This window comes from Phoxinus phoxinus (genome assembly GCF_949152265.1).
Source record: "Phoxinus phoxinus genome assembly, chromosome: 12".
In the NCBI taxonomy this organism is placed as follows: Eukaryota; Metazoa; Chordata; class Actinopteri; order Cypriniformes; family Leuciscidae; genus Phoxinus; species Phoxinus phoxinus.
This window is the reverse complement of record NC_136887.1, coordinates 9,586,175-9,611,274: the sequence shown is the minus strand read 5'-3', so window position 1 is coordinate 9,611,274 and position 25,100 is coordinate 9,586,175. Positions and strand designations below refer to the sequence as shown.

General features: G+C 41.9%; 1 protein-coding gene across 2 annotated transcripts in view; it reads left to right on the top strand.

Moving 5' to 3' along the window:
• Window positions 1-25,100, top strand: part of il1rapl2 (interleukin 1 receptor accessory protein-like 2) — a 445,540-nt gene that overhangs the window by 286,739 nt on the left and 133,701 nt on the right. The window contains exon 1 of one of the 2 annotated variants that reach the window (XM_079630761.1): window positions 21,566-21,671. The exons of the other annotated variant lie outside the window; for it this stretch is intronic. Within the exon in view, the coding sequence (XP_079486887.1) occupies window positions 21,617-21,671 (55 nt within the window). The 5' untranslated portion in view covers window positions 21,566-21,616. Of the gene's footprint in view, window positions 1-21,565; window positions 21,672-25,100 lie in introns of those variants that run through there. 2 annotated transcript variants of the gene reach the window in all.

Below are 25,100 nucleotides of genomic sequence, written 5' to 3'. Positions count from 1 at the left end.
TATGGATCCAATAAAAAATTCATATCTGAAAACAACATGGGAACTACCTATTATGGGAGGCCAGATGGTCTTTAAGATGTCTTTGTGACTGTCCAGTACAATTTCTATATATGAATATATGTAGTATAATACATTTTGTATCTAATATTAAATGTGAATATGTGAAGAACTAAGAATGTAAATGTGTACCTTGAAATGCAATGTAAGTCGCTTTGGATAAAAGCGTCTGCCAAATGCATAAATGTAAATGTAAAATGAATATTAGCAGGATTAATTTGAGTTTGATATGAATTATGACTGAAATCCACCCTGCCGGTTAATTTAATATTAAGGCATCACCATGCTTGGAACCAGTTTATGCTCACATTAGAGAACATTTAGTCTTTTTAAAACAACACTCAAAATATGGTTTATAAAAAAAAATCTATTATGTGATCACTGATCTATACTTTTATATGGAATATAATACTTGATATATTGTGTGTAAGCTTTTTTTTTTTTTTTTTTTTTGTAGTGTACTGCTCTACTTTTTGTATGTGATCAGCATCCTGCATGAATAAGCTTTAGCTTACACAACTTACACAGCAACACAACTGTGTTGTGCATGGTACCTATTTATTAATAACAATAATAATAATGATGATAATAATAAAAATACTAATAAAATGGCATCCATTGCAGTTGTTACCGATCAAGGGAACTCGCGCTGCGTCGAAACACTGTGGGAATGCTTCTGTGTGATTGCATTGTAAGGCACGTTTGAAATCATTCCAATGGCATGACAGAACGGCAGGTGACGTCATCGACCAGGAAACTTATAAAGCCAGTGGCGCCTCCAGAAATTTTTCATAGGGGTGGCCAGATGGGGCCACTTAAAATCTTGGGGTGGCACACCAAAACTATAAACCATCATTTCAGAATTGTATTCTACTGTTGTAGTAACCCATACGGAAATGTAATATATGACATATCCCTATATCGCTAGTGACGGCGTCATATGTTAAATATAAGACAATATATTGCTATCACATATACATACCGGTATCTCTACATATATGTTGATATAGGTTTTTAACATATATAAATTTGCCATATTAAATGAGTATATTGACATATATTAATATGATGTATATGATTATTATTTATATAATACTGTATGTTTTGACCATATATGTCACCGATATGTTTAATTTATATATGCCAAACTATTTAACTATTTATTTCAAGTCTACAGATCAAGTCTACATATCCACATTTCATTTCAATTTATATCTCATTATCCACATTTCATTTCAATTTCTATCTCATTTTCGAATCTTTTATAAATAAAATGTATTATTTATTATTATTTTACCTCTTCTTGACCAGCTCATAAAAACAAAACAAATATTACACAAATTCTATTTGAAAACTGATAATTATATATGTGACACGTATGTAAAAAAACACTATTATACATACATCAAATATATGGGCTGGTTATGTCAATTGTTCCATTTTCTAATAGGTTTTATATATGGGCATATATATGGGCATATATATTTTATATATGTGGATATATTTCATATATGTATATTTCATATACCTAGGCTATGTACATATATTACATTTCCGTATGGGTAAACCGGCCTGAAGAAAACTATCAGAAAGACTTAAGGAAACTCCTACTGATATACTTTGGTTTATTGTGTTATATTTAACGGACATTGCATCACTTTGCATGAATTTCTTAAATGAAATAAACAGAGTTCACAAGCAGGTTAATAATAATAGGCTACACACTCCATTTCATCATTGCAAATAACACATAGCCTATGACTCGACTGACAAAACTAGGAACTAACAGACACATGAAGTAAACTTGTGTGTAGTTTATAAAGTCCAACCTTGCACTTGTTGAAAACAATCTAAACTCTGTTTTTATGACGCAGCTCTTATTGATGCGACTTACCAGCAGCGAGAGATGTGAGACTCTGCTGGTGGTGACGTAGCTCCGCCCGCAATATCACGCACACAAATGCCAGTGATGCAACAGCCAATGTCGAGTTTTCCCAATTAATGCATGAATTTAACAGCATTATTTAAACTCCGTTACACGCACCAGCTAACGACGTTAGCTAGGTAACTCTTGTCAAAACATGTCAAAGACGCATCAAAAAGCTGTTGTAACAGTATACTGTAACCATTTGGCGCTTAAAAAGCAAGTCACGACACATAATTCCCCGTCTTCTTTTACTAAAGAATATGTTTTACTTATTTACTTACCGGTAGTCTTCGTCTTCTTTCTTAACTTCTTTTAAAATTGTTGACCGACGGGCACGCGCTGAGCTGTTGCTGTCTGAGCGCGCAACAGCGGCATGTACGGAGGGGCGGGGGAGGGGCGGGCTACTGTGTGCGATCGAAAGTCTAGATCAGCTTGCCTGCCTGCAGCCTGGCTGTGCATTAGGGATGAAATGCATAACTGATGCTACTAAATTTTTTACTGGCCATTGGGGTGGCCAGTGGGGTGGCCAGGAGTCGGCCAGGGGTGGCCACGGCCACCCCTGGCCACCCCCTGGTGGCGCCATTGTATAAAGCATTCCCAAACCAAACAGTGTCAGCTTCTGTGCCTTCAGCAAGCGCTCTCTGTGAAATCGTTTGTCCCTGGTGTTTTTGTCTGTCTTAGTATTATGTTAGGCAGGAGTTTTCACCTTTAAAAAAAAGCATTATAATGGTGAACAAACAACAGTTCAGAAAGTGTAGTCATCCCTGCCCACGTTTCATTCCGGGTGGGGATACCGACGTGTTGTTTGTTTGGGAGTGCAGCACGCTCAGTCAGCCTTTGGACTGACTGCGAGCATTATGAGTGACTACCTCTGAGAACGCTGCTCTCCCGCCGGGTGCTCTTCCAGGAGGAGGCTCGCGTTCCCGCGGCTCGGGTCTTGATTCTGCTGAAGCAGAGCAGCGGCTCAAGTCGTGGGGTTTGCAAATGTATCTGGCCAAGGGGTTAGAGACGGGCTTCTACATTTCTCTGCCCTCACCTGCCAGGTCCAGTGCTTTATCTCAGGGCCAGGAAGCAAGCTCTGTGGTTACATCTCTGTGGAAATTTAATATTCAACAATAATATTGATCTGCCTGCATTGACACCATTACATGAGAACTGAACTGAGCTGGACAATGACATCACGGTTTTCTCCAGAACGGCTATATATATAAATTAACTAAATTAATAACTTTTTACAACAAAAATAAAACATCACTGAACTTACTTAAGCTGTACTGTGACACTATTTTCTTTTTGAAACAAACTTTGTTGCATTATTTTCCTGTTATCTCTGTAAATCTGCTATGGAACAAGCACTGTATAAATAAATGTGACTTGACTTGACTTGAATTGACTTCCGCCCAGAGTGAAGCCCTGGTACTACAATTATCCTGAGGAACTGGAGACGGGAGATACTAAGGACTCGTCAAGTCAAGTCAAGTCAAGTCACCTTTATTTATATAGCGCTTTTTACAATACAGATTGTATCAAAGCAGCTTCACAGTGATAACATGAAAATAAAACAAAAAACGTACTCGGTTACTTACGTAACCTCGGTTCTCTCTAGAGAGAGGAACGAGTACTGTGTTGCCGTAGCAACGCATTGGGGAAAATCCTTTTCCACGAGAATACTGAAGCAAAAATTATCCTTAATTTTGTATCAATGTAAAACGCATTGCCACAGCATACAGACCTAGGCGAGACAGCTCGCGCGCCTATTGGCTGCTGTGCGGCAAATCCTTAAGCCAATGGAGCGAGCCCTTGAGTGACGTCACACCCAATGAGGGTGCTTCGCGCCCTCCCGCGTCACGTCCCGCCGAAACGGGCGTGGCTTAGGGCTATATATTTCGCTCACAGGCTTATGAACTCTGATTTTTAAAGCGAAAGCAACCAGAGCGCATACACGGCAGGAAACGCAGTACTCGTTCCTCTCTCTAGAGAGAACCGAGGTTACGTTAGTAACCGAGTACGTTCTCTTACGAGAGATACTCTCGTACTGCGTTGCCGTAGCAACGCATTGGGGAACACCCAAGCGGCAACCTCCCTGTCTCTCTCTTGAAACCAACACGGAAGTGAATTAAACGGCAATTCATCGACTGGCCCCTTGAGGCTGGCTGCAGAAGTGAGTCAAATCTGTATCTCCCCCATGTTAAAATGCCCAACTTTACAGCAGAACAAAACATGTTTACAGCCTGGTTCTCTCTGTGGCTTTGGTCTATACAGCTAATTTTGCCCTTCATAACAACGTGAGGGGGGTGAATTTTTTTATAACTCACCCGTTTAGTTGATTAATATTTAAAGTTCTGCAAAATTAAGGGTGTGTCCACTTTTGAGTGACAGGTGGATTCCCGCTGATGTAAATGCTAGCCGGTTAGCCGTCACTTCACCTCAGCAAATTCCAGCTGCTGAACTTGCCATCTCTGCCGTGTTTGTGCTTTTTTCGGGATTATTTCATATAATTTAATACACCCATTACCTCGCCCACGGCTTTGGATTCCGCCGTTGTCGTCGAGTATCGTTCGAGAGAACAACCAGCGTTGTATTCCAGTTGTTTTCCTCTGTGAACATGCACTAATGGATGTCTGACAATTTCGTTGCTTTTTGGAGTTTTCAGATTTAAAAACGTCTAACGATATAAAGGCTACACTCGTTCTGCGGTGCCGTTGCTCTGGAACAGATTATAACATACTTATGTACCGTCAGATAAAATCCTGCAGGTGTCTGTGTTTCTCTGTCCATGCAATAAATGCACATCCTTGAATGAGCGCGGATTTCTAGCGCATTTACTTGAGCTTCATAGGTAATATATCTATGTTTGACCCATTTGAGAATTGAGATGCAGAGCCGTTCCCTGTAAGACGCCGTGTGTGCAGTGATCCGACACCATAGACCCAGAGCACTGAGCTGGGGTTCATATAGTACATAATCACCTGTAGGACTCACAGAGAATCCTGAAAGAGGTGGGTTCTAACCACCATCTCCAACAAAAGTGACTGCATTTAGCAGATCAGTATAGAGATGACTGCACTTAGCAGATCAGTATAAAGTCGACTGCGCTTAGCAGATCAGTACAGAAATAACTGCGCTTAGCAGCTCAGCATAATTATGCCATAATAGACGACTGAAAAGTCAGTCTAACAAATACGGTTATTCAAACCGAAAATATCTTGGCCTGTAAGGCGGGTACCTCGAGGTTATAAAACCTGATAAATGTAGACGGTGAGGCCCAGCCTGCCGCATTACAAATATCCCGTAAGGCAATCCCACTCGACCAAGCCCACGAAGAAGCCATACTTCTTGTGGAGTGCGCTCTAACACCCAAAGGGCACTGAATGCCTTTGGATGCGTACGCTAGAGCTATAGCGTCCACTATCCATCTGGATAGGCTCTGTTTCGAAGTGGCCAGTCCCTTGAGACGCCCACTGAACGAAACGAAAAGCTGCTCTGTCTGTCTGAAAGCAGACGAGCGCGACACATAAGATCTCAATGCCCTCACCGGGCAGATGAGATTTTCGTCCATACTATCCCCGGTGACCGGAAGGGCAGACAGGGAAATAACCTGCGCCCTAAACGGTGTGTTTAGGGATTTCGGAACGTAACCATGCTTAGGTTTGAGCACGACTCTAGAGTCATTAAGCCCAAATTCGATGCACGACGCGCTCACCGAGAGCGCGTGTAAGTCCCCAGCGCGCTTCACTGAAGCGAGAGCCAGGAGAAACACCGTCTTGAGCGACAGGTGTTTCATATCAATCTCCTGAAGAGGCTCGAAAGGAGGACCCTTCATGGCGTCCAGCACCGTGGAAAGGTCCCAAATGGGAACTGTGGGAGGTCTGGGTGGATTAAGTCTCCTAGCTCCTTTAAGGAACCGAATGACTAAATCGTTCCTTCCTATGGACTGGCCGTGTGCGGTTTCAGAGAAAGCCGCTATAGCCGCCACGTATACTTTGAGTGTGGAGGGGGATCTCCCGCTATCCAACATCTCTTGTAAGAAGGACAAAACCTCTGTTACTCCGCAGTCTGGGGGTGACACGCCGCGAGACGTGCACCAGCCAGAGAAAACTGACCATTTCGACGCATAGAGCCGTCGCGTAGACGGAGCTCTAGCTTGTGTGATCGTGTTTAACACTCCCTGAGGGAGGTCAGCGGATACCCGTTGATGGCCCACACGTGAAGGGACCATAGCTCCGGGTGAGGATGCCAAATCGAACCATTTGCTTGAGAGAGGAGATCCCTCCACTGCATCACAGCTGGGAACCAGGGATAATTCAACCAGAGTGGCGCTACTAGCAGCACTGAGCATCCCCCCTCCCTGATCCTCTCCACCACCTGAGTCAGGAGGGAGACAGGGGGAAAAGCGTACAGGGGACGGCGTGGCCACTGATGAGCCAGCGCGTCCTTGCTTTTTGAGAAAAATTCTAGACAGTGAGCGTTCTCTGGGGACGCAAAGAGGTCCACTTCCGCTCTGCCGAATTTCTTCCACAACAGTTGTACTGTGTGTGGGTGTAATGACCATTCTCCTGCCGGAACGCGGTTCCTGGACAGTACATCTGGTCCAACATTCAGGTGCCCTGGCACGTGCGCCGCCCTTAGTGAAAGGAGGTTGCAGCGCGCCCATATCAAAAGGCGTTTGGTCAGCCTGTATAACGACAGGGACCTGAGGCTGCCCTGGCGATTTATGTATGACACCACTGACATGCTGTCTGAACGTATCAGTACATGGCAGCCCATAATCAGGGGACGAAAGCGAGTGAGCGCTTTGCACACTGCTAACATCTCGAGGCAGTTTATGTGGAGGAGCTTTTCTCGCTCTGACCAAAGGCCAAACAGCGGTCTGCCCTCGAGCAGCGCTCCCCATCCTGCGTTGGATGCGTCCGTAGACACCACCCTCAGACTCGAGGAAGTCCCTAGGCTTACACCTGACAGGTACCAGTCTTTTGACTTCCACGGTTTCAAAGCTGCAACGCAAGCTTGATTGACCTTGAGGCGAAGCCGACCGGTGGCCCATGCTTTGCAGGGCACCCTCCCTTTGAGCCATATCTGCAGCGGGCGCATGCGCAGCAGACCCAGCTGCAGTACTGCAGATGCTGAGGCCATCAGACCTAGCATTTTCTGAAAGCTCTTTAAAGGGAGAACAGCGCTGCAGCGAAATGAGCTGACTGTGCGCTGGATGCGCAGCGCGCGCTGTTGTGACAGCTGCGCTGTCATCGACAGCGAGTTCAGTTCCAGTCCCAGAAAAGAAATATTCTGACTGGGGGATAGCGAACTCTTTTCCCAGTTTACTGTGAGACCGAGATTCTCGAGGTGACTCAGCAGAAGGGCTCTGTGCGCCACTATCTCTGAATGAGATTGGGCTAGAATGAGCCAATCGTCCAAATAGTTCAGCACTCGAACACCCTGCAGTTTGAGGGGAGCGAGTGCTGCGTCCATGCACTTCGTAAATGTACGGGGTGCTAGGGACAAGCCGAACGGCAGGACTTTGTACTGGTATGCCTGGCCCTCGAAGGCGAATCTCAAAAATCGCCTGTGACGTGACGCAATCTGTATTTGAAAATACGCGTCCTTTAGATCTACTGACACGAACCAGTCTCCTTGGCGAACGTGCCCGAGGATTTTTCTGGTCGTTAGCATTCTGAACTGGCGTTTCACAAGCGCTCTGTTCAGTTGCCTCAGATCTAGTATGGGTCTGAGACCCCCGTCTTTCTTGGGTACCAGGAAGGATCTGCTGTAAAGCCCCCCTTCGCTCTGAGCCTGAGATAAAGGTTCGATAGCCCTTTTTCTCAGAAGTTTCTGAATTTCGGCTCGAAGTAGATGTGCTACATTCGAATCTACCGAAGTCTCGACGCGCGCCGCATGGCAGCGAGGGCGTCTGCGAAACTGTAGCGAACAGCCTTCTTTTATGATGTTTATCACCCATTTTGAAACCCCGGGAAGCTTTTCCCATGCATCTGCACGTGTAGCTAGAGGCTGAGTGAAAAGCGCGCTCTGATCGACTCGCGATACAGCAGCTTTCGTTAGCTGCGACATTTGCAATGTCTCGCTCGCAACATCTGAGGCCGGGGCCGCGCTTCTGAAAGCGGGCAGAATGCGGCCCTAATTCACCGAAGTCCCGAAGAGGCCAGAAAGGGAGAGCGGGGCGTCGAGGAACGCGGTCCGTTCTGCTTCTGGCATGTCTGAGAGCGTTAACCAGAGGTGCCTCTCAGACACTGTGATCGCCGCCATGCTGCGTCCGATGGCTTGGGCCGCAGACTTCGAAGCGCGAAGAGCCAGGTCTGTAGCGCTTCTCAGATCCGCCACGCAGATTGCATCGGGTCCGTTCTCGTCCAGCTTGCGGAGGAGATCGGCCTGGAAGATCTGCAGCGTCGCCATGGAGTGCAGCGCTGACGCGGCCTGTCCGTTGGCGGCATAAGCGCGACGGAGCAGGGATGACGTCGTGCGGCAAGCCTTTGAAGGCAGCGCCATCTTAGCCCGCCGTCCAGTGGAGGGTGGGCATAAGTGGGCCGCGATAGGCTCTTCGACCGGCGGGAGGGAAAGGTAGCCTCTGTTTTTAGCGTCGTCGACCTCGGAGAACGCTAGGGAAACAGATGACCTCGTCCTCGTGGAATACGGGGAAATCCAAGCTCTCGCGACCTCCTCATGAAGCTCAGGAAGGAAGGGGGCAGGCTTAGAGACTGGTGTCGACTTCTCCCCGGGCAGAAAGTAGCCATCCAGCCGGTTTTTAGCGGGCTGCTCGGGCGAAACCCACTCAAGGCCAAGGCTCGCCGTGGCTTGAGTGAGCACGCGCATGAGCTCCGCCTCGATGCTCGCTCTTTTTCCTTTTGGCGTGGGGGCAGGGGGCGCGAGATCCGCAGAGCTCGCCCATTCCTCGCTGCCGGAAGCCAAAACCGAGCACGAGTCCTCGTCCCTCAGCAAGTCGTCGATAGCGATGTCATCGATGTCGTCGACGGAAGCGGCAGCAATCTGCGGTCGCTGTCCGTCGGGTATCGATGCTGAGGAAGCCGGAGACACAGTTCGCGGGCGCGCCGGCGAACTTTGGCGGCTTGACGGAGGTTCGGGGTTCCGCTGTGCACGACGCTTTTTACGGCGCGGCACAACAGCGGAGAACACGGGCTCCTGGAACGACGCCAGGCGAGTCCGCAGAGTCGCCAGAGGCAGTAGTTCGCAGTGATGGTAGCCGCCATCCGCAAGGGTGATAGCCGCGTGTTCCTCGCCCAGGCAGGAAGCGCAAATCACGTGGCGGTCCCCGTCGCTGAGCGTGGTCCGTTTGCACGAACCGCAGAGAGGCATCTTGAAGAAGACGCCGCTCTAGATACAAAAAGGGTTAAATAAATGTGAGTCGCGCCGGCGACCTCACACACACTCAACACAGTGAAAAGGATATCGAGCGCCGGAACGCGCAGCTGGAAGGCGACGAAGGCGCGGGAGGGCGCGAAGCACCCTCATTGGGTTGCTACGGCAACGCAGTACGAGAGTATCTCTCTTAAGAGAACAATTTCATCATCATCCACCTTTAAGGCAGATCTATAATATTGTTGAATAATAAATGTCCCCAACTAAGCAAGCCAGAAGGCAAGGCAATAATAATAATAATAATAAATAATAATAAAAAAGCAAGTAAGACGAACGCTTTCTGCAATCACAAAATGTACAACCTCCACGTCGGGGTTTGCCATTCTTTTTCTGACCTCCACACTGGAGACACATTGTCCACTGTGGTTCTTCCTCTCTCATCCAGCTCCTCTTGGGCTGGACATTATGGTGCAGACATGGCAGAGGCTACATCTGTATGCCTTTCCCCCAATTGCTCTGCTCCCGGAGTTCTGGAGAGAGTTCGCCAGGACGGGATCTGTCTTCTATTAGTAGCCCTGTTCTGGCTGGTCCGAGTGTGGTTCTCAGACCTGGTCTCTCCTCGACGACTCTCCACTGGAGAGTCAGTTCCTGCAGGAGCGATTCTCCGCAGGGTTATCCCTCTCCACAATAAAGGTATATGTGGCGGCCTTAGCTGCTTACCACACTCCTTTGGGTGGTGTGTCTTTGGGGAGATACCCTCTAGTTACCCTTTTCCTTTGTGGCACCTTGAGGCTGAGACCTACAGCCCGGCCGAGGGTGCTGACCTGGGACCTGGCCATAGTATTGGAAGGCCTTTCTTTGTCTCCTTTTGAGCCTATTGAGGCAGTTTCTGAGAAGTTTCTCACTTTGAAAACTGTTTTTCTCCTCATTATTCTGTCTCTCAAAAGAATTGGAGACTTGCAAGCCCTCTCGGTTTCGCCCTCATCCCTGCAATTTGCGGCTGGCATGGTGAAGGCTTTTCTTCACCCTAAATTATGTTCGAAGGTTCCCACTAATACTGTAAGACCTACTGTTCTGTGGGCCTTCTGTCCTCCTCTCTTTTGGATGTCTGACTAAGATAAACTAAATCTGCTCTGCCCGGTTAGGGCACTAGATGCTTATGTCCACAGAGCTGCCCTGTGGAGGAAGTCCAAACAACTGTTTGTTTGTTTCGGGTCACCCAGGAAAGGGTTTCCAGCGTCTAAGCAGAGGATGAGCAAGAGCTATCTCACTTGATTATGAGTCGGCCTGCCAGCCTTCACCTTCGCAGTGTGAGATTTAATATGTGCTTCATGACACAATCACGCAGAGGTTTCCCACAGTGTTTCGACACACCGTCTCGTTCCCTCTTCAGGGAAGGTTACATATGTAACCGAGACGTTTTTTGCCCTGAACTAAATCTAAGAAATCATCCAGATAAATCTCATATATCTATCTATCTAATGTTTTTAAAATATGTTTTGTAAAATAACTTTTATCTCTTTGCCTTTTTATTCTGTTGAACTGTTGCCCAGTATAAATTTTGTGCATTTTAAGATGCTGTAGCAGCACCTTTGCTGGTTAACACCTATTACAAATTGAATCATGTAAAAATAGATCTAAAATTAGGTTTTGGTCTGTTATGTAGATGTGCCTCAAGCGATGACACCAATTAAGCACACACTTAAGAAAAGCTTATGATCATCTCACATTAAACCAGATAAAATTAAAGCCAGCTGAATAGTAGTCAAGGGCTGTAACCAGAATATAGACATTGGGGCCGGGGGCTGCTCGGTGGTCTTGCACTGCTTGTCAGTATCAAAGAGTTTGAAATGGTCAATTTAAATCAAAGAATGTGGGATTGATTTTGAATGGAAGCTAAGTGTTAATCTAGCTGATTATTTCCAGTATGATGATGCATCAGCAAGGTCAGTAGTTTTAGCTGTTAATGTGCCAGGTAAGTGTGGCAAGCAGGACGAGTGTCGTGATTGCTAATGAGATTTTTTGTATCATGTTTATGTGCAGCAGTCATCTGTGTGAGGCTGCCGCTTTACTTTCATTTTGTGCAGGGGCAAAGTTTACGTATGGCAAAGTATGGCAGTTGCCATACCCTGGCATTCAGTGTACATTTACACGACAATGATGTGCTACAAATGGAGATCTGTTTATAGATGACATCTTTATCGAAACGACGCCCATGCGCACGGATCCACGAAAACATCTAAAAACGCTATTATGCATGCCAGACAAGTAGTTGGCGTTGTCACTTTGCAAAAAAACGTAAAAATATGGAATTAGTTTTACAGTCAAAATGAATTAAATTACAGTAAATTACTGTTGATAATGGCTTATTAAACCGTGGAAAAACTGATAAATGATGTCAAATTACTTTAAAAAACATTTAACTTTCAGCTTAAACTAAATGTAGGGTTTTATAAAGTTATTTTATAATAATGCTGTCTATCTACAGTAATTTTCTTTTAACATATAGTTTTTCTGTGTAAAATAACTATGAAATTATGAATAAAAATTCAATAAGTACATAAATTCAAATACAAAGTTTGTATATTTACAGTTACAGTTCCAATTTCACAACTTTGACCAATCTCTAATTAAGTAGCCTACTTAATAATAGCAAATTTACAGTCAATTTATGTTAAATTAACTAAAAGTACAGAATACCTGCACATTTACAGTATTAGTCATTAAACATAAACACTGAACATCAATATACGTAAATGATAGGAAATACAAGCTTATATAATTTAGAACATGTAAAAATATCCACATTAAAGGGCAATTGCTGTATACTTTTATACTCTAATATAACTTATTTTATACATTTACAATTACATTTTATCCAAAGTGACTTACCAATTAAGATAACAATAGTAGCAACAAGTGCAGTGACAAGTCCCAGTTAGTCTAGCACAGTACACATAGCAATTATTAAATATTATTAAAAAATTTTTTTTAGTATTACTGGGTCAAGTGTTTACGAAAAAGATGGATCTTTGGCAGTTTCTTGAAAATGTGTTGAGTTGGGCATGCAGGTCATTCCAACAGCAGGAAACAGTCCAGGTAAAGGTCAGAGTGATTTTGTGTCTCTTTGGGATGATGGCACCACAAGGCGCTGTTCACTTGCAGAACACAGGCTTCTAGAGGACACATCTGAGGCAGAGTTTAGGTCTTGCTGCAGCATCTGGATCAGTTGCAGAGGTTTAACTGATGCTGGAAGAGCTGCCAAGAGAGCATTACAATAGTCCAGTCTGGATAGAACAAGAGCTTAGACAAGGAGTTGTGTAGCTCCGATAGGAAGGGCCGGATCTTTCTGATGTTGTAGGAGGCAAATCAGCAGGATCACACAGCAGGCATGGTTTGGCTGAAACCATAAGCAGTTCTGTCTTGGCAAAATTGAGATGAAGGTGAAGGTCATTCATCCAGCAAGAATTTTCCATCAGGTAGGCTGAGATGCGAGCAGCAACCGTCAGATCATCGGCTGGAATGAAAGGTAGAGATATGTGTCATTAAGATAGTAGTGATAGGAAAAGCCATGTTTCTAAATGACAGAGCCTATAGTTACAAAAAAAATAATAAATTGATGGGTGGAATCTAACACAATCGTAGTCTTACTGTAGCAAAACAAAAACTTGTGCAGCCACAGTGGCCTCACAAGGATCAAATGAATATTCACATGGGAGAAATATATACATTTTCCACTTTAAGTACAATCATATGGAATCATTTAGTGCAAATAATATGGAAATGCATATGATTTACTGACTATCTGCATCAATGCAATTTTCATAACCAATTATCAAAAAAGCTGACTATGATGACCCCCTGGCCATCCAAAATGTAGATCAGTTAATTTCTTTATTAGGACACAAACATTCTATACATTTTTATTGTATTGTATAAGCCTAATATATGCACCTATATGCATTCCATAGCTACGTGTTGGCAAGCAGATGCGGCCAGAATATGCAATTCATCATGTTGTGTTCATATTCTAGGCTCATGTGCTTTCCTGTATCATTATCAACAAGTACAGTAGTTTACTGAATTCTATTTGTTAACGGTCTTAATAGAGTTAACCACGTTAACCCTAACGAAAATTAACCATGGTTTAACTACAAAGAAAAAAAAAAGAAAAAACTTGGTAGGCCTATTTGTAGTAAAACTGTGGTTATTAAAATAGTAATAAATCCGCTAAAAACATGGTAACTACAATTTTACTGTAATAAAACCAAGGACATCTTCTCCTCAACCAAGGAGAAGAGTGTTCAGCTTCCAGACAGCTTTTTAAAATGTCCCGCCGTTTAAGAGATTGATTTACTGACGGATACTATCATGTATTAACCGGACTTTGATATGAATAACAAGTACTAAAGCCTGTTCTAGGTTTTTGAAAACTTGGAAACTGTCAACTTAACACAAATGTAATATAAAATATCGTTCACATGTAGTATGATGAGATTCAACAAAGAATCATAAAATCATAGCTTCCAAACACACACAATTATTTTGCACGCGATCATAGGACCAAGAGAGAAAGAGAATATTAATTTCTGCTTAGCTCCCTCGCATTATATATCGGACCCACAATCTTCACTTTCCCTCAGCAAACGCGAGACCTGAACCATTAGATTATTTATCGACGAGGACCTACGTCCCCAGCCCACTCTCAATAAGCACCGTCTTCAGCAGTGGTTGGGAGGATGTTGCGATCTGGAGAGAGAATGAGAGAAAGGGAAGGACCTGTCTCCCACTCCTCAGCCAGATCGACTCGTGATGTGCGAGACGAGCGCGAATCACTTTAATTGAGAACAACTCACAGTGCTCGAACTCACCATGCTCAAACACAAACATTCAAAGCAGAGCTCATGTGTGTGATAATCAGAGATGGGCCGTGAACACGGAGGCACGCATCTTCCTGATCGTTTGAGACATGATGTTCTATTTTTTATTTTCTCTTTTCACATTGAGAAATGTTACACTGACAGCTGTAACTCTAACTCCTAACAAAGAAGACCGATAGAAAGTGTAGCACACTTCACGTGAGTGTAGCAAATCTATGCCTTTTGGAAGTAGCCTACATAAGGTCTCTTGCCGAAAGAAACTCAGCATCTCTGGTCGTTGCTCTCCTGACCGAATGGCCTCATGATCCCACTGTTTCTAAAAGGAGCCCAACACACAGGAGAAAAACACGGATTCACCTCTCTCTGTTAAATGGACAATCTTAAGACCTCTGAACCAGTGTTGCAACTGAATCAAAAGTAGTATCACTAATAACTTGACTCCATTGTTCAGTAGTGTGGCAGTAGACCAGCTCTCTTCATAATAGTACCGGTATTGTTTTTCCAGTAACAAGCTATTTTGTGTAGCTTGACACCTGTTATAATATTATGGCACACAGCTGTAAAGTTGAGTAAATGAAGAAACTGTACTCAATGTGTAGGGTTGCCAACCATTCCTTATAATACAGGATATTTGAAGATTAAATGATCCATCAATATGATTAAGTGAAGTCAAGTCAAGTCACTTTTATTTATATAACGCTTTTTACAATACAGATTGTATCAAAGCAGCTTCGCAGTGATAACATGAAATTAACGAGTTTGTTTGCCCATACAATCTTTAAGATATTAGGTTAAACTTATTTGCTATGCATTCCGTTAAGTTTGTAAATTGATAAGTTTCGTCAGGGCGTGAAGAAATATACAGCTGAGTATCATCAGCATAACAGTGAAAACTAATGCCATGCTTCCTAATGATATCTCCTAATGGTAGCATGTTCAGAGTGAACAGCAGCGGTCCTAGTACTGAGCCTTGTGGTACGCCATACTGAACTTTTGATCGATAAGGCATCTCTTCGTTTACTGCTACAAACTGATAACGGTCAGATAAGTATGATTTGAACCATGCTAATGCAATTCCACTAATGCCAACATAATTTTCAAGTCTATTTAAAAGAATATTGTGTATCGATGGTATCAAATGCAGCACTAAGATCCAGTAACACTAATAGAGAGATATAACCACGATCGGATGATAAGAGCAAATCATTTGTGACTCTAGTAGACCTACCAGTCTACTAATACTCTAATAACACTCTAATAATAGTTAGTTGACATGTAGGTTACATGTGTTAGAATGTGTTAGGGAAACCTGTTTATGTTACATAAAATATAATTAGGTTGACAGCATATAGCGAGTCTTCAACCTCTTTATCAACAAAGCATTTCTGCAGTACATTTAGGCGTAGAGGACCAAAAACATTCAATGCAGATTCCCTTTCTGAGTGGGTGAGTGGGTAGAAGAGATTGCTTACAATATTTAACTACTCTTCCTGTCATGCAGGTAAGCCAGTCTTACAACACCGGAACTTTATCTCCAAATTGCATGACAATTTTAATTAATGAACTGTTATGTTTATGTCGAAGTTTAAGATGGCAGACAGAGAAATGTCATACATAGCTGAAAAATATTAACAAAATAATCTTTATCAAAAATCTAAATAAAAATATATTGTGTGCTCAGAAGATGTTCTATCATTAACTAATATCAAACTATATTGGAATCAATTGTGAGTCTCATGTGAAGAGTGCTATGTGTGGCCGTTTATGGAGAACGCTCCAAATCAGTAACTTGAGGCTCCGAGTTAGTAAAAATGCTGCCAGAAGGTAGTTGCCTGTATGAAGACAGCGAGGAGGCTCACTAAGGTTTGGAAGTAGGGGTGGGCGATATGACCAAATTCTTATTTCATGATGAAACATTTTATGATATAGTTATTAAAGCTAAAAATGTTATTCAGTCAAGAGCAACAAGTTATTTTCTCTTTTGTTTGATTCACATTAATGGCTCAGAGCAGCAGGCAGTTTTATTAGGCTACTGTCACTATAAGGACAAATGCACAGATCCATTATACTGAGACACAACCCAACGGTTTACTTTCACTTGACACATAGAATACTCCACACAATGGGATTTTGACATAATTGCATGTGTATTTTTTATTTTTTTTATCTCAAATATTTTCTATTTTCTTTTGAACAATTTTAATTTAACAGACAAAAACAAAGAACAAAGCTCAGCACAACATAGATCTGGACAATATTCATGACATAAGACCCAATTCAAATAAAAATGGCTAATCTATAGTTGGTAAAGCGAAGATAAGGAGTCCAAATATTTAAGAAACGTCCTTTTGTAGAATGAAGAAGGCAAGTTAAGTATTCCAAAGGAATAAGCTCCATGATGAGTTTATGCCAAGATGTTTTAGAAGGAGGTTTGTAAATATTATTGCGTGCAGCATAGGTGAGGATATCATATAGTCTGTCTGAACCAGGACTGATTTTACTGTCTCTATATATCTCAAGAGCAGTGATACAGGATCACAGGCCAAAGCAGTTCCAGATATAGCGCTCATATCTTTCAGGACCTCTTGCCAGTATTACTGAATTTTAGGACAGTACCAAACACAATAAGTATATGCACCCACTGCTGATTTGCATTTAAGGCAATCAGGAGAGGTTTGAGGATTCATTTTATGTCTTTTGCTGGGAGATATTTGCAGTCTGTGAATAATTTTAAACTGTAACAACCTGGCGCGATTACAGACAGATATCCATTTAGTTTGATTACAAATGACATCCCATTTCTCCTTGTCAATAGCTACACCCAAATCAGTTTGCCATGCTAGTGCTACATCTGAGACTGCCAGTATGACAGATGTCTGATTAAGCACATTATAAAAAGAAGTAATCACCTTCTTAACTGGACATTTGTGGAGTAATATCTCTATTAGAGATAAAGAGGCTTCAGAAGCAAATGTAGTTTTTTTTTTAAATATAAAATCTCGAACTTGGAGATATCTAAAAAAATGAGAGCCAGGGAGGCTATATTTAGCCTGAATTTGTTCAAATGAAGATAAGTAGGATCCCACAAACAAATCACACATCCTTTTAATTCCTTGGCGTGTCCAAATATCATAACCTATATCTGTCATGCCTGGCTCGAAGTCAGGGTTTCCTGTATTGGGGAGAGCAAAGGAGTCAGAAAAGATCTTCCCTCCAACTTACAGCAAACCATGCTTTAACAGTATTAACAACTAGGATTGTTATTGCACAAAGCCCTACCAGATTTTATATTCTTACAGGACAAAAGACAGAGCAATTAACAGTGAGTATGTAACTTTTCTAGACATAACCAGACAGAGGTGGAATCCTCCTTCACCCATTCGGCTACACCCCCCCCCCCCCCCCCCCCAACCTATTCCTTTTATTAATAAATTTTGCCTGACGGCCGCAGCCAGGGGATTGCGTGTGTATTTGACCATTCAAGCGCATTAAGAAATGAAAGAGAACTGAATTCACGACTGCATGCTGAGAGACGTGGCTTTCTGTGCATGCGCTTCAGCTGTGTGTCAGTCAGCGCGATCACTACATTGAGTTCTTTTTCACTGCTTAGGCCCGGATCACACCTAACGCGTTTTTCAGGTTCGAAAACGCGAGGCCCACAGCACTGCTAAAAAAATACCCGATCACACCTGAAATAGCATTGCTGCGGTTTTTATGTTGCTAAGCAACCACAGAGTCAGCTGTCAGTCTAATAGTGAGCGCGCGCGTAAAAAAAACTTTGGTTTGTTGTCAAGTAAACTGTCACATTGTAAACTCGTAAAATCGTAGAGCACACCCGAAACAGCCACCACAGGTTTCTCCTCCATCATAGTCTGTGGACGTTGAAGCAACTGTAAACTTCCGTCACGACCACAACGGAAGGCCCGCCTCTCCATTCATTCGATTGGACAGTGGAAATAAACGCGATGACGTCGGACGCTTTTTCCGCTAGGAGTTTTTTTTTCAACTTCGAAAACGCGAGGCGCAGCAGGCGCATTAACAGCGCGCAGAACTCACTGCCATAGGAAAACAATAGAAAAAAGGCGCCCCTCACTGCAAAAAACGCGTTAGGTGTGATCCGGGCCGTATTGTGCTTAATAACCTTTTTAATATCGAGCACGTCCCAAGTTTGCGTTTCCCCTCTGAGAGAGGCAGCTTTCTATGCATGCACCTGATACTGTATATTGCGCTTAATTCTTTTTAACATCAAGCACGTCCTGCGCTTTATATTCTCATTCATGTATTTCATCACTCTGAAGTGTCAATAGTGCTATATATTTACATACCCCAATATACATGATATAGCAAAATCTCTAACGATAGACGTTTTATACCATGTTAACGATAGATATCGTCATACCGCCAAGCCCTACTGTCCTATAGTATAGAAGCTTTACGACAATGACATGGGTCCAAATGAATCCGGCCTGCAGTGAGTCGAAGCAGCTACGCTACAGTCGTCTCACAGCAAATGGCCAATGAGTTGCGCTCTGCACACAGGTGCAATCATGCGCTAAGGGCCAGAACCCTCTCTGCATTTCCATATTGATTAGTCTTTGATAACATGGCAAAGTGCGAGTCGTTTCAGGAGACCGTTTCACCCCAGGCGTCCACTAGCTTCCATTTACACCTGTCTGAAGATACATGTCCACTACAAGCCATTCATTCACACTTTGGAAGAATTATAAACAAGCTATAAGAAGAAAGTCAGCAACGAAATTGCATATCAGCACAAAGTGTTTGGTGGTCTGCTGTTCTGATATTGACTTTTTGTACCCCTTCAGCTTTCATAGCTGAAATTGCTGTACTGCTTCATAATAGACCGAGCCACCGTGCTGTAAGCAGGTCAGGCAATTATTATGGCAGCAGGTACAGGGCTTTGCAATGGATTTCACATTAGGAGCTGAAGATGACAGTGCCATTTGAGAGTAAAGCAGTGCATGAGGAAAAACTGAAAACACTGAACAAGGAATGCTTCAGCCAAATAGAAATTTCAGTACTTTTTCACCCTCTCTCAAAAGGCCATTTTTTCCCCCATGCAAAAATGTCTTCATACATAACATTAAGCATTAGAGGCACTAACTCTAAATGCTAGTGTCTTGTTTGGATTTTTTATCTTGTGACGTGGCCTTTCGCTAACCATCTGAGGTGTCTGTGATGCCGTGAGTAATATCTTGATCTTGAGTTAGTGTTTTGTTGAAAAGTTCACTAATGCCCTCTTGCTGTGCATACATAATGTCTGCTCTTTCTGACCGACCCCATTTTTAGACCCTATTTTTCACAATCCTTGGCCTCATCCATATGCAAACATTTAGGATTCGGTACAAAGCTGCGCTCAAGCGCTTACCGTGATACACTTTGCAATGTAATAAGAATTAGCATGACAAGCAAGGCATATCCTGTCCAATTACACCATTATGTTGCATTCAATAACCGATAAATTAATCATTCAAGACAAGCACATTATATGCGAAATGACTTGGGGCGACATATGGCTGCCTGTTTATGTAACATGTAACCTGTGAGCTCACCACACTGTTTCTGCTTCAGACGCTTCGCATGGAGGCAGCAGACCAAACTAATCCACTGCTTATCTAGTGTGCATATGAGTGTGTGTGAGATTTCAAACCCTTTAAAATCAACACTCTCTTCTTGTACAGTCATGTGTGATATCGCTTTCTCCCTCCATCTTTCCCGCAGCTTTTCTTTCAATGCAGTGCCACAAAATTCATCAGGCCAACCGTATATAACAAAATCCATGCCGTAAATGTGTGATTGTGACAGTGCTTGACATAAATCGGCGGTGGCAGGTTTTGAATGTGAAAGATATTTATGTGATGGGAGGCGGGTGCAGTGATGAGTCAGTGTCCGCACGCACAAACACCTCTGTAATTGCTCATAAATTACAGCGTTTCATGCTGATAGGTGGCCATGACTTTGATGAGTTTCATCTTTCTATCAACATGAAATATTGGCACGCAGTGAGCTTGCAGCTTATGTCATGTGAGAGTTAAATGGCTGTGTTGCTCTTTGGAGATAGGGCTTTGCTCGTGTTTCAGAGGTTGTTTCTCTGTGGTGAGAGTGCCTCCACAAAGCATTTAGCCATTGATTAGTTGTTGATTCATTATGGCATGTTTCGACAAAATATTTCCATGCTGTCTTTGTAATGAGTTTGTGGCTGCAATGAAGCGCACGGCAATAGAGAATTTAAAGACCAATTCTTTCATTACAAATACTCAGGGATACGCAGGGTAAACGTAGGAGAAATCACAAACACCTAACAAAGGACTGAATGGACCGAAGGCTTATGTTGACAAGGGGGGATGATCAACAGAACGGGGAACAGGTGTTACTGTTTAACTGGAACTAACGGTATTACACGACAATGGTGTGCTGAAAACTGAAACGTTATCAAAACGATCCCCGTCCACACGGATCTGTGAAAACGACTAATAATGCTGTATTATGCATGCTAGACAAGTAGTTGGCGATGTCAGTCACTACGTGCTATAATAATTTTACAGTGCACTCGAGCCGAACGCACATTCCTGTAGTCACAAATTACATAATCTATACATTTTTTGTCCGATTTTCATTCCTAGGATGTTGATCTTGATAATACTATTATTACCTTTTCTTCGGGTTAAATTTCATCTTAACAAAGCCAGAAACATTCACTGTAATCCCAATATTGGAATGTTCTCCTCTCCTCTTCTCAGGCGCTGCGAGCAAATCACTCCGCCCAAGTAGCAGTGCGTCGCCTTCTGAGAATATAGTTCCCAGTATGTATGTTAGAAGATGGCTGTGTCTCATGTGACCTTATTTGTACACGCTGTGACTATAAAAATACTGTAAATAGGAAAATGTTGGCGTTATTTTGTCACTTTTGGGAGCAGTATGCTAGCTGGAGCCACCGTTTTCACAGATTCGCGTTTTTGTAGTTTACACAGAGATAATAAAGGTGGCGTTTTCAAAAAAGTGCACTTTGAAACCCGTTCCAGAAAACAGGTTATGTGACTTTTTTAGTTATTTAAGGGAAAGTAAATACATTTTATTTAATTTTATTCAGCCTATATGTGATTGTTTAAGGGAAAGTAAGCTGATAACCTCACCTTTTGATTCCAAAAAACAGAGGTAACTTTCTGGGTATTTAATAACTCTTGCACACAATACATATATAATTAAATATATCTCTATCTATCTATATATATACATATATATTTATATATATATATATATAGATATATCTGACTATATCTATATATATGTGTGTGTGTGTGTGTATTAGGTGTGTAATGGTACGCTACATGTATTCGGTTCATGCATGATCATAGTCAATCACAGAGAGGCGACCCACACTCCAAACCAGTAGGGCGCGCGCGCGGCAATGCAATGCTGTTTGCTACCAGTAAAAAACGCAGAAGAAGAAGAGACGATGGTCGGTATGTTTACATCTCTCACCCAGTGTTTCAAAGATATCAATAGAACAGCTTGAGAATAATATATCACGTAGATATTTACGTGAAAATATCTCACATTTACCTCAGGCATTTAGTGTCGACAGCAGGTTAGTTCGCTAACAGTTAACGTTACAGAAATTAACTCTAGAGAGAAGCATTTCGTATATGCACTAAATTAGCATATTCATTACATTACTAATTACTAACTTACCTGTTAGTAATCTTTTGCTTATTTAATGTATGTTTAAATACATTTGTTATGAAAACAAGTTATGACAGTAAATTATTATATTTCAAAAATGAGAAAATGATCTTCATAATTAGATTGAGAAGTTAATGCAAAACCTGCCTTGCAATTTACGTTTAAAAAAAATCTATATCTATAGCTGAGCGTTGATTATTATATCTACAAATAAATAGCTATAGGCCTACATTAATACATAGTTTTATTGTTAATTGTAACCTTTAATATTATAGTAATCTGCAATTAAGGGCTCATTATAGTTTACAGCATTAGCCAATATTAGTTTAATCCTTAAGAAATGTTTAATTATAATTTAATTTAAACACAGAGACACATTTGTTGCAAAAAAAAAAACAGTTTAATAAAAAAAAAGATAAAAGCAGCAATTTTGTGTTTTGTGTAATCCCCCGTGCTTTACCGAACCTACCGAACCGTGACTTAAAAACCGAGGTATGTACCGTTCTCATCTCACACATCGTTGATGATCTGCAATCAGACGTTTTTTTTTTTTTTTTTCGCAACAGGGCATTTTTACGGAGCCCCTAAGGGACCTTTGCAAAAATACGAAAATACAGACTTTCACGTGCTAACGAGAAACCTGCGCACACGGTAGTTTTCTCGTGCTCACGCAATAGTTTTCTCGTGCTCACGCGATAGTTTTCTCGTGCTCACGCGATAGTTTTCTCGTGCTCACGCGGTAGTTTTCTCGTGCTCACGCGATAGTTTTCTCGTGCTCACGCGATAGTTTTCTCGTGCTCACGCGATAGTTTTCTCGTGCTCACGCGATAGTTTTCTCGTGCTCACGCGATAGTTTTCTCGTGCTCACGCGGTAGTTTTCTCGTGCTCACGCGGTAGTTTTCTCGTGCTCACGCTGTATTTTTCTCGTGCTCACGCGGTAGTTTTCTCGTGCTCACGCGATAGTTTCCTCGTGCTCACGCGATAGTTTTCTCGTGCTCACGTGATAGTTTTCTCGTGCGCACGCGATAGTTTCTCGATACCTCCCACTTGCAGTGATGTCATGTACAATTTGTTGTGCTCTTGCTGGAACAAACTACTGCTACAGACTCCTCCATTTACACAAAAGTAATTGATTTTTGTATGCTGTGAATTATCATTGTATTGATGCATTCTTTGTTAGTATTGATAGGCTTCCATTATATACAAGGCCTCTGTGTAGTGAAGGCTACATAGCCTATAAAATTCCTGCAGGAATACATTTCTTAAACTTGCTGCTGCTCCGATATTACAGCAATAGCAGGAGGTCCCTTCAAACAAATAATTCACGAGCATTTCATTTCCAGATGCTGGGTTGGTTATTATGGCCATTACATTAACTTTATTGCCCTGACAGTAAGTTACTGTTAAACAAAATGTAAACCTGGGTACAACAAATGCTCCTGGATTATTTGTTTGTTTTTATTGGTATAATATATCACTATCATAGTATAGGCTAACACTTTTTAATTATTTCATGCATTTTAGTGATGCACTAAAATAAACGGAAATTAACATTTTAATTTAGCCAAAAACCAAAACGGAAAACGAAAATGATATTTATAATCAACTGACCAATACATTTTATTTAGGCTAATAATCAACATAATCATCAAAACTGAGTCGTACAAACATTTAAATTGCACATAAGGCAGTTTTTATATCGATTAAATATTGAATATTAATATCTTTTTAGGCCTAAAATGTTTCTACTCCAATATAAAAATAAACATTTAAACGATGGCTAACTGATTCAAACATAGCCTACATGAAATCATGAAGACATCACTACCAGGTTAAGTAAAAACATAATGAATATGTACAGACAGAGCATATTTAGCAAAATGCTCTTCTATAGAAATATTTTTTGCTAACTTTATATCGAGCTCAGCTATGGACATTGAATCTAGCTTTTCCCAATGTAACAGTAAAGTGACTATTGAGGTCAATCCGCTGTTGAGATTGAGAACATTCCTGAGACATTTCGGTAGACCTACTGTATCTTTCAACGTACCTTCTGATATTTATTCATGTTTATTTATTGCTGTAACTAGCCTAGTTGTAGAATAAGATATGATTGGTTCACAAGCCGTTTGATCCACGCTGCCACTTGAACGCTAGCGATCTGTCAAAAGTAAGAGCGGCAAAACGATAGGCCTATTTATTGTTTGAATTTCGTGATAGAATTGACAGAATCTGAAAGCTAAGACTTTGTTTAATATTAAAAGTAACAAAGTAAAGCCTATAGATCTAAAGAATCCAGCTATCAGTATTAAAAACAAGAAGTTAATATTGTGAATCCAGCTTTAGCGTCCACACAGCTGATGTGATTACCTGTTATCCAAGTTTTATTTTTTTTCGCTTTAATTAAACATCACTATGGTCGGTGATTTCAGCCCTCCAAAACCATTTCGGTCGCACATTTTTGGTAGTCAAAATTTGGGTGCATCAATTGATATAGGCTTAAAGGAAGACGCCTTGGGGCCTTAACTCTGGGGGATACCGTGAATAAGCTAAAGTGCCAAAAAGTCGGCGTGTTCCTTTAAAGCTACACTGTGTAATTTTTTAAGTGGATTCTTAGCAAAAAACACTTTTTTCTTTCAAAATGATATGTGCTCATTCATGTGTAATAACTTCTAGCAACTAATCAAGTATTCTCGTAAGCGTAGAATCTGCCATTTATAATACATACAAGTGAGTCACTCGAATGGCGGAAGCCATGTTGCGCCTCCATCTTGAAAATACATTAGCCAAAGAGGGACATACCTGGAAATTCAAGCTTCGCCTTTCGTGCTTTTACACTCAGTGGCACCGTGACGAATGCGAGCGGGATATTACTCGCGACTGCCGGCAGATTTGAAATAATACGACCACCGTAGGAGTTAAAACGCCCTTGGAATGGGAGGGGCTAGAAAGTCATATTTAGTTGGTAGTCTTATACAATTTCACCGCTAGATGGGAGTAATTCCTACACAGTGTAGCTTTAAGTAAAATCCAGGTCTTCACAGTAAACACTGAAACGGATTACCAGAAATGCGAAACCCAAATTTGAATGGGTTTTCAAACTACATATGAATGTAGTTCGAATTGGATTTGTATTTTTATGTATATATAGCTATATATTAGCCTGGGAAAACCCAGACCACTTCCGGCAAATTTAGATTTGCCCTGCA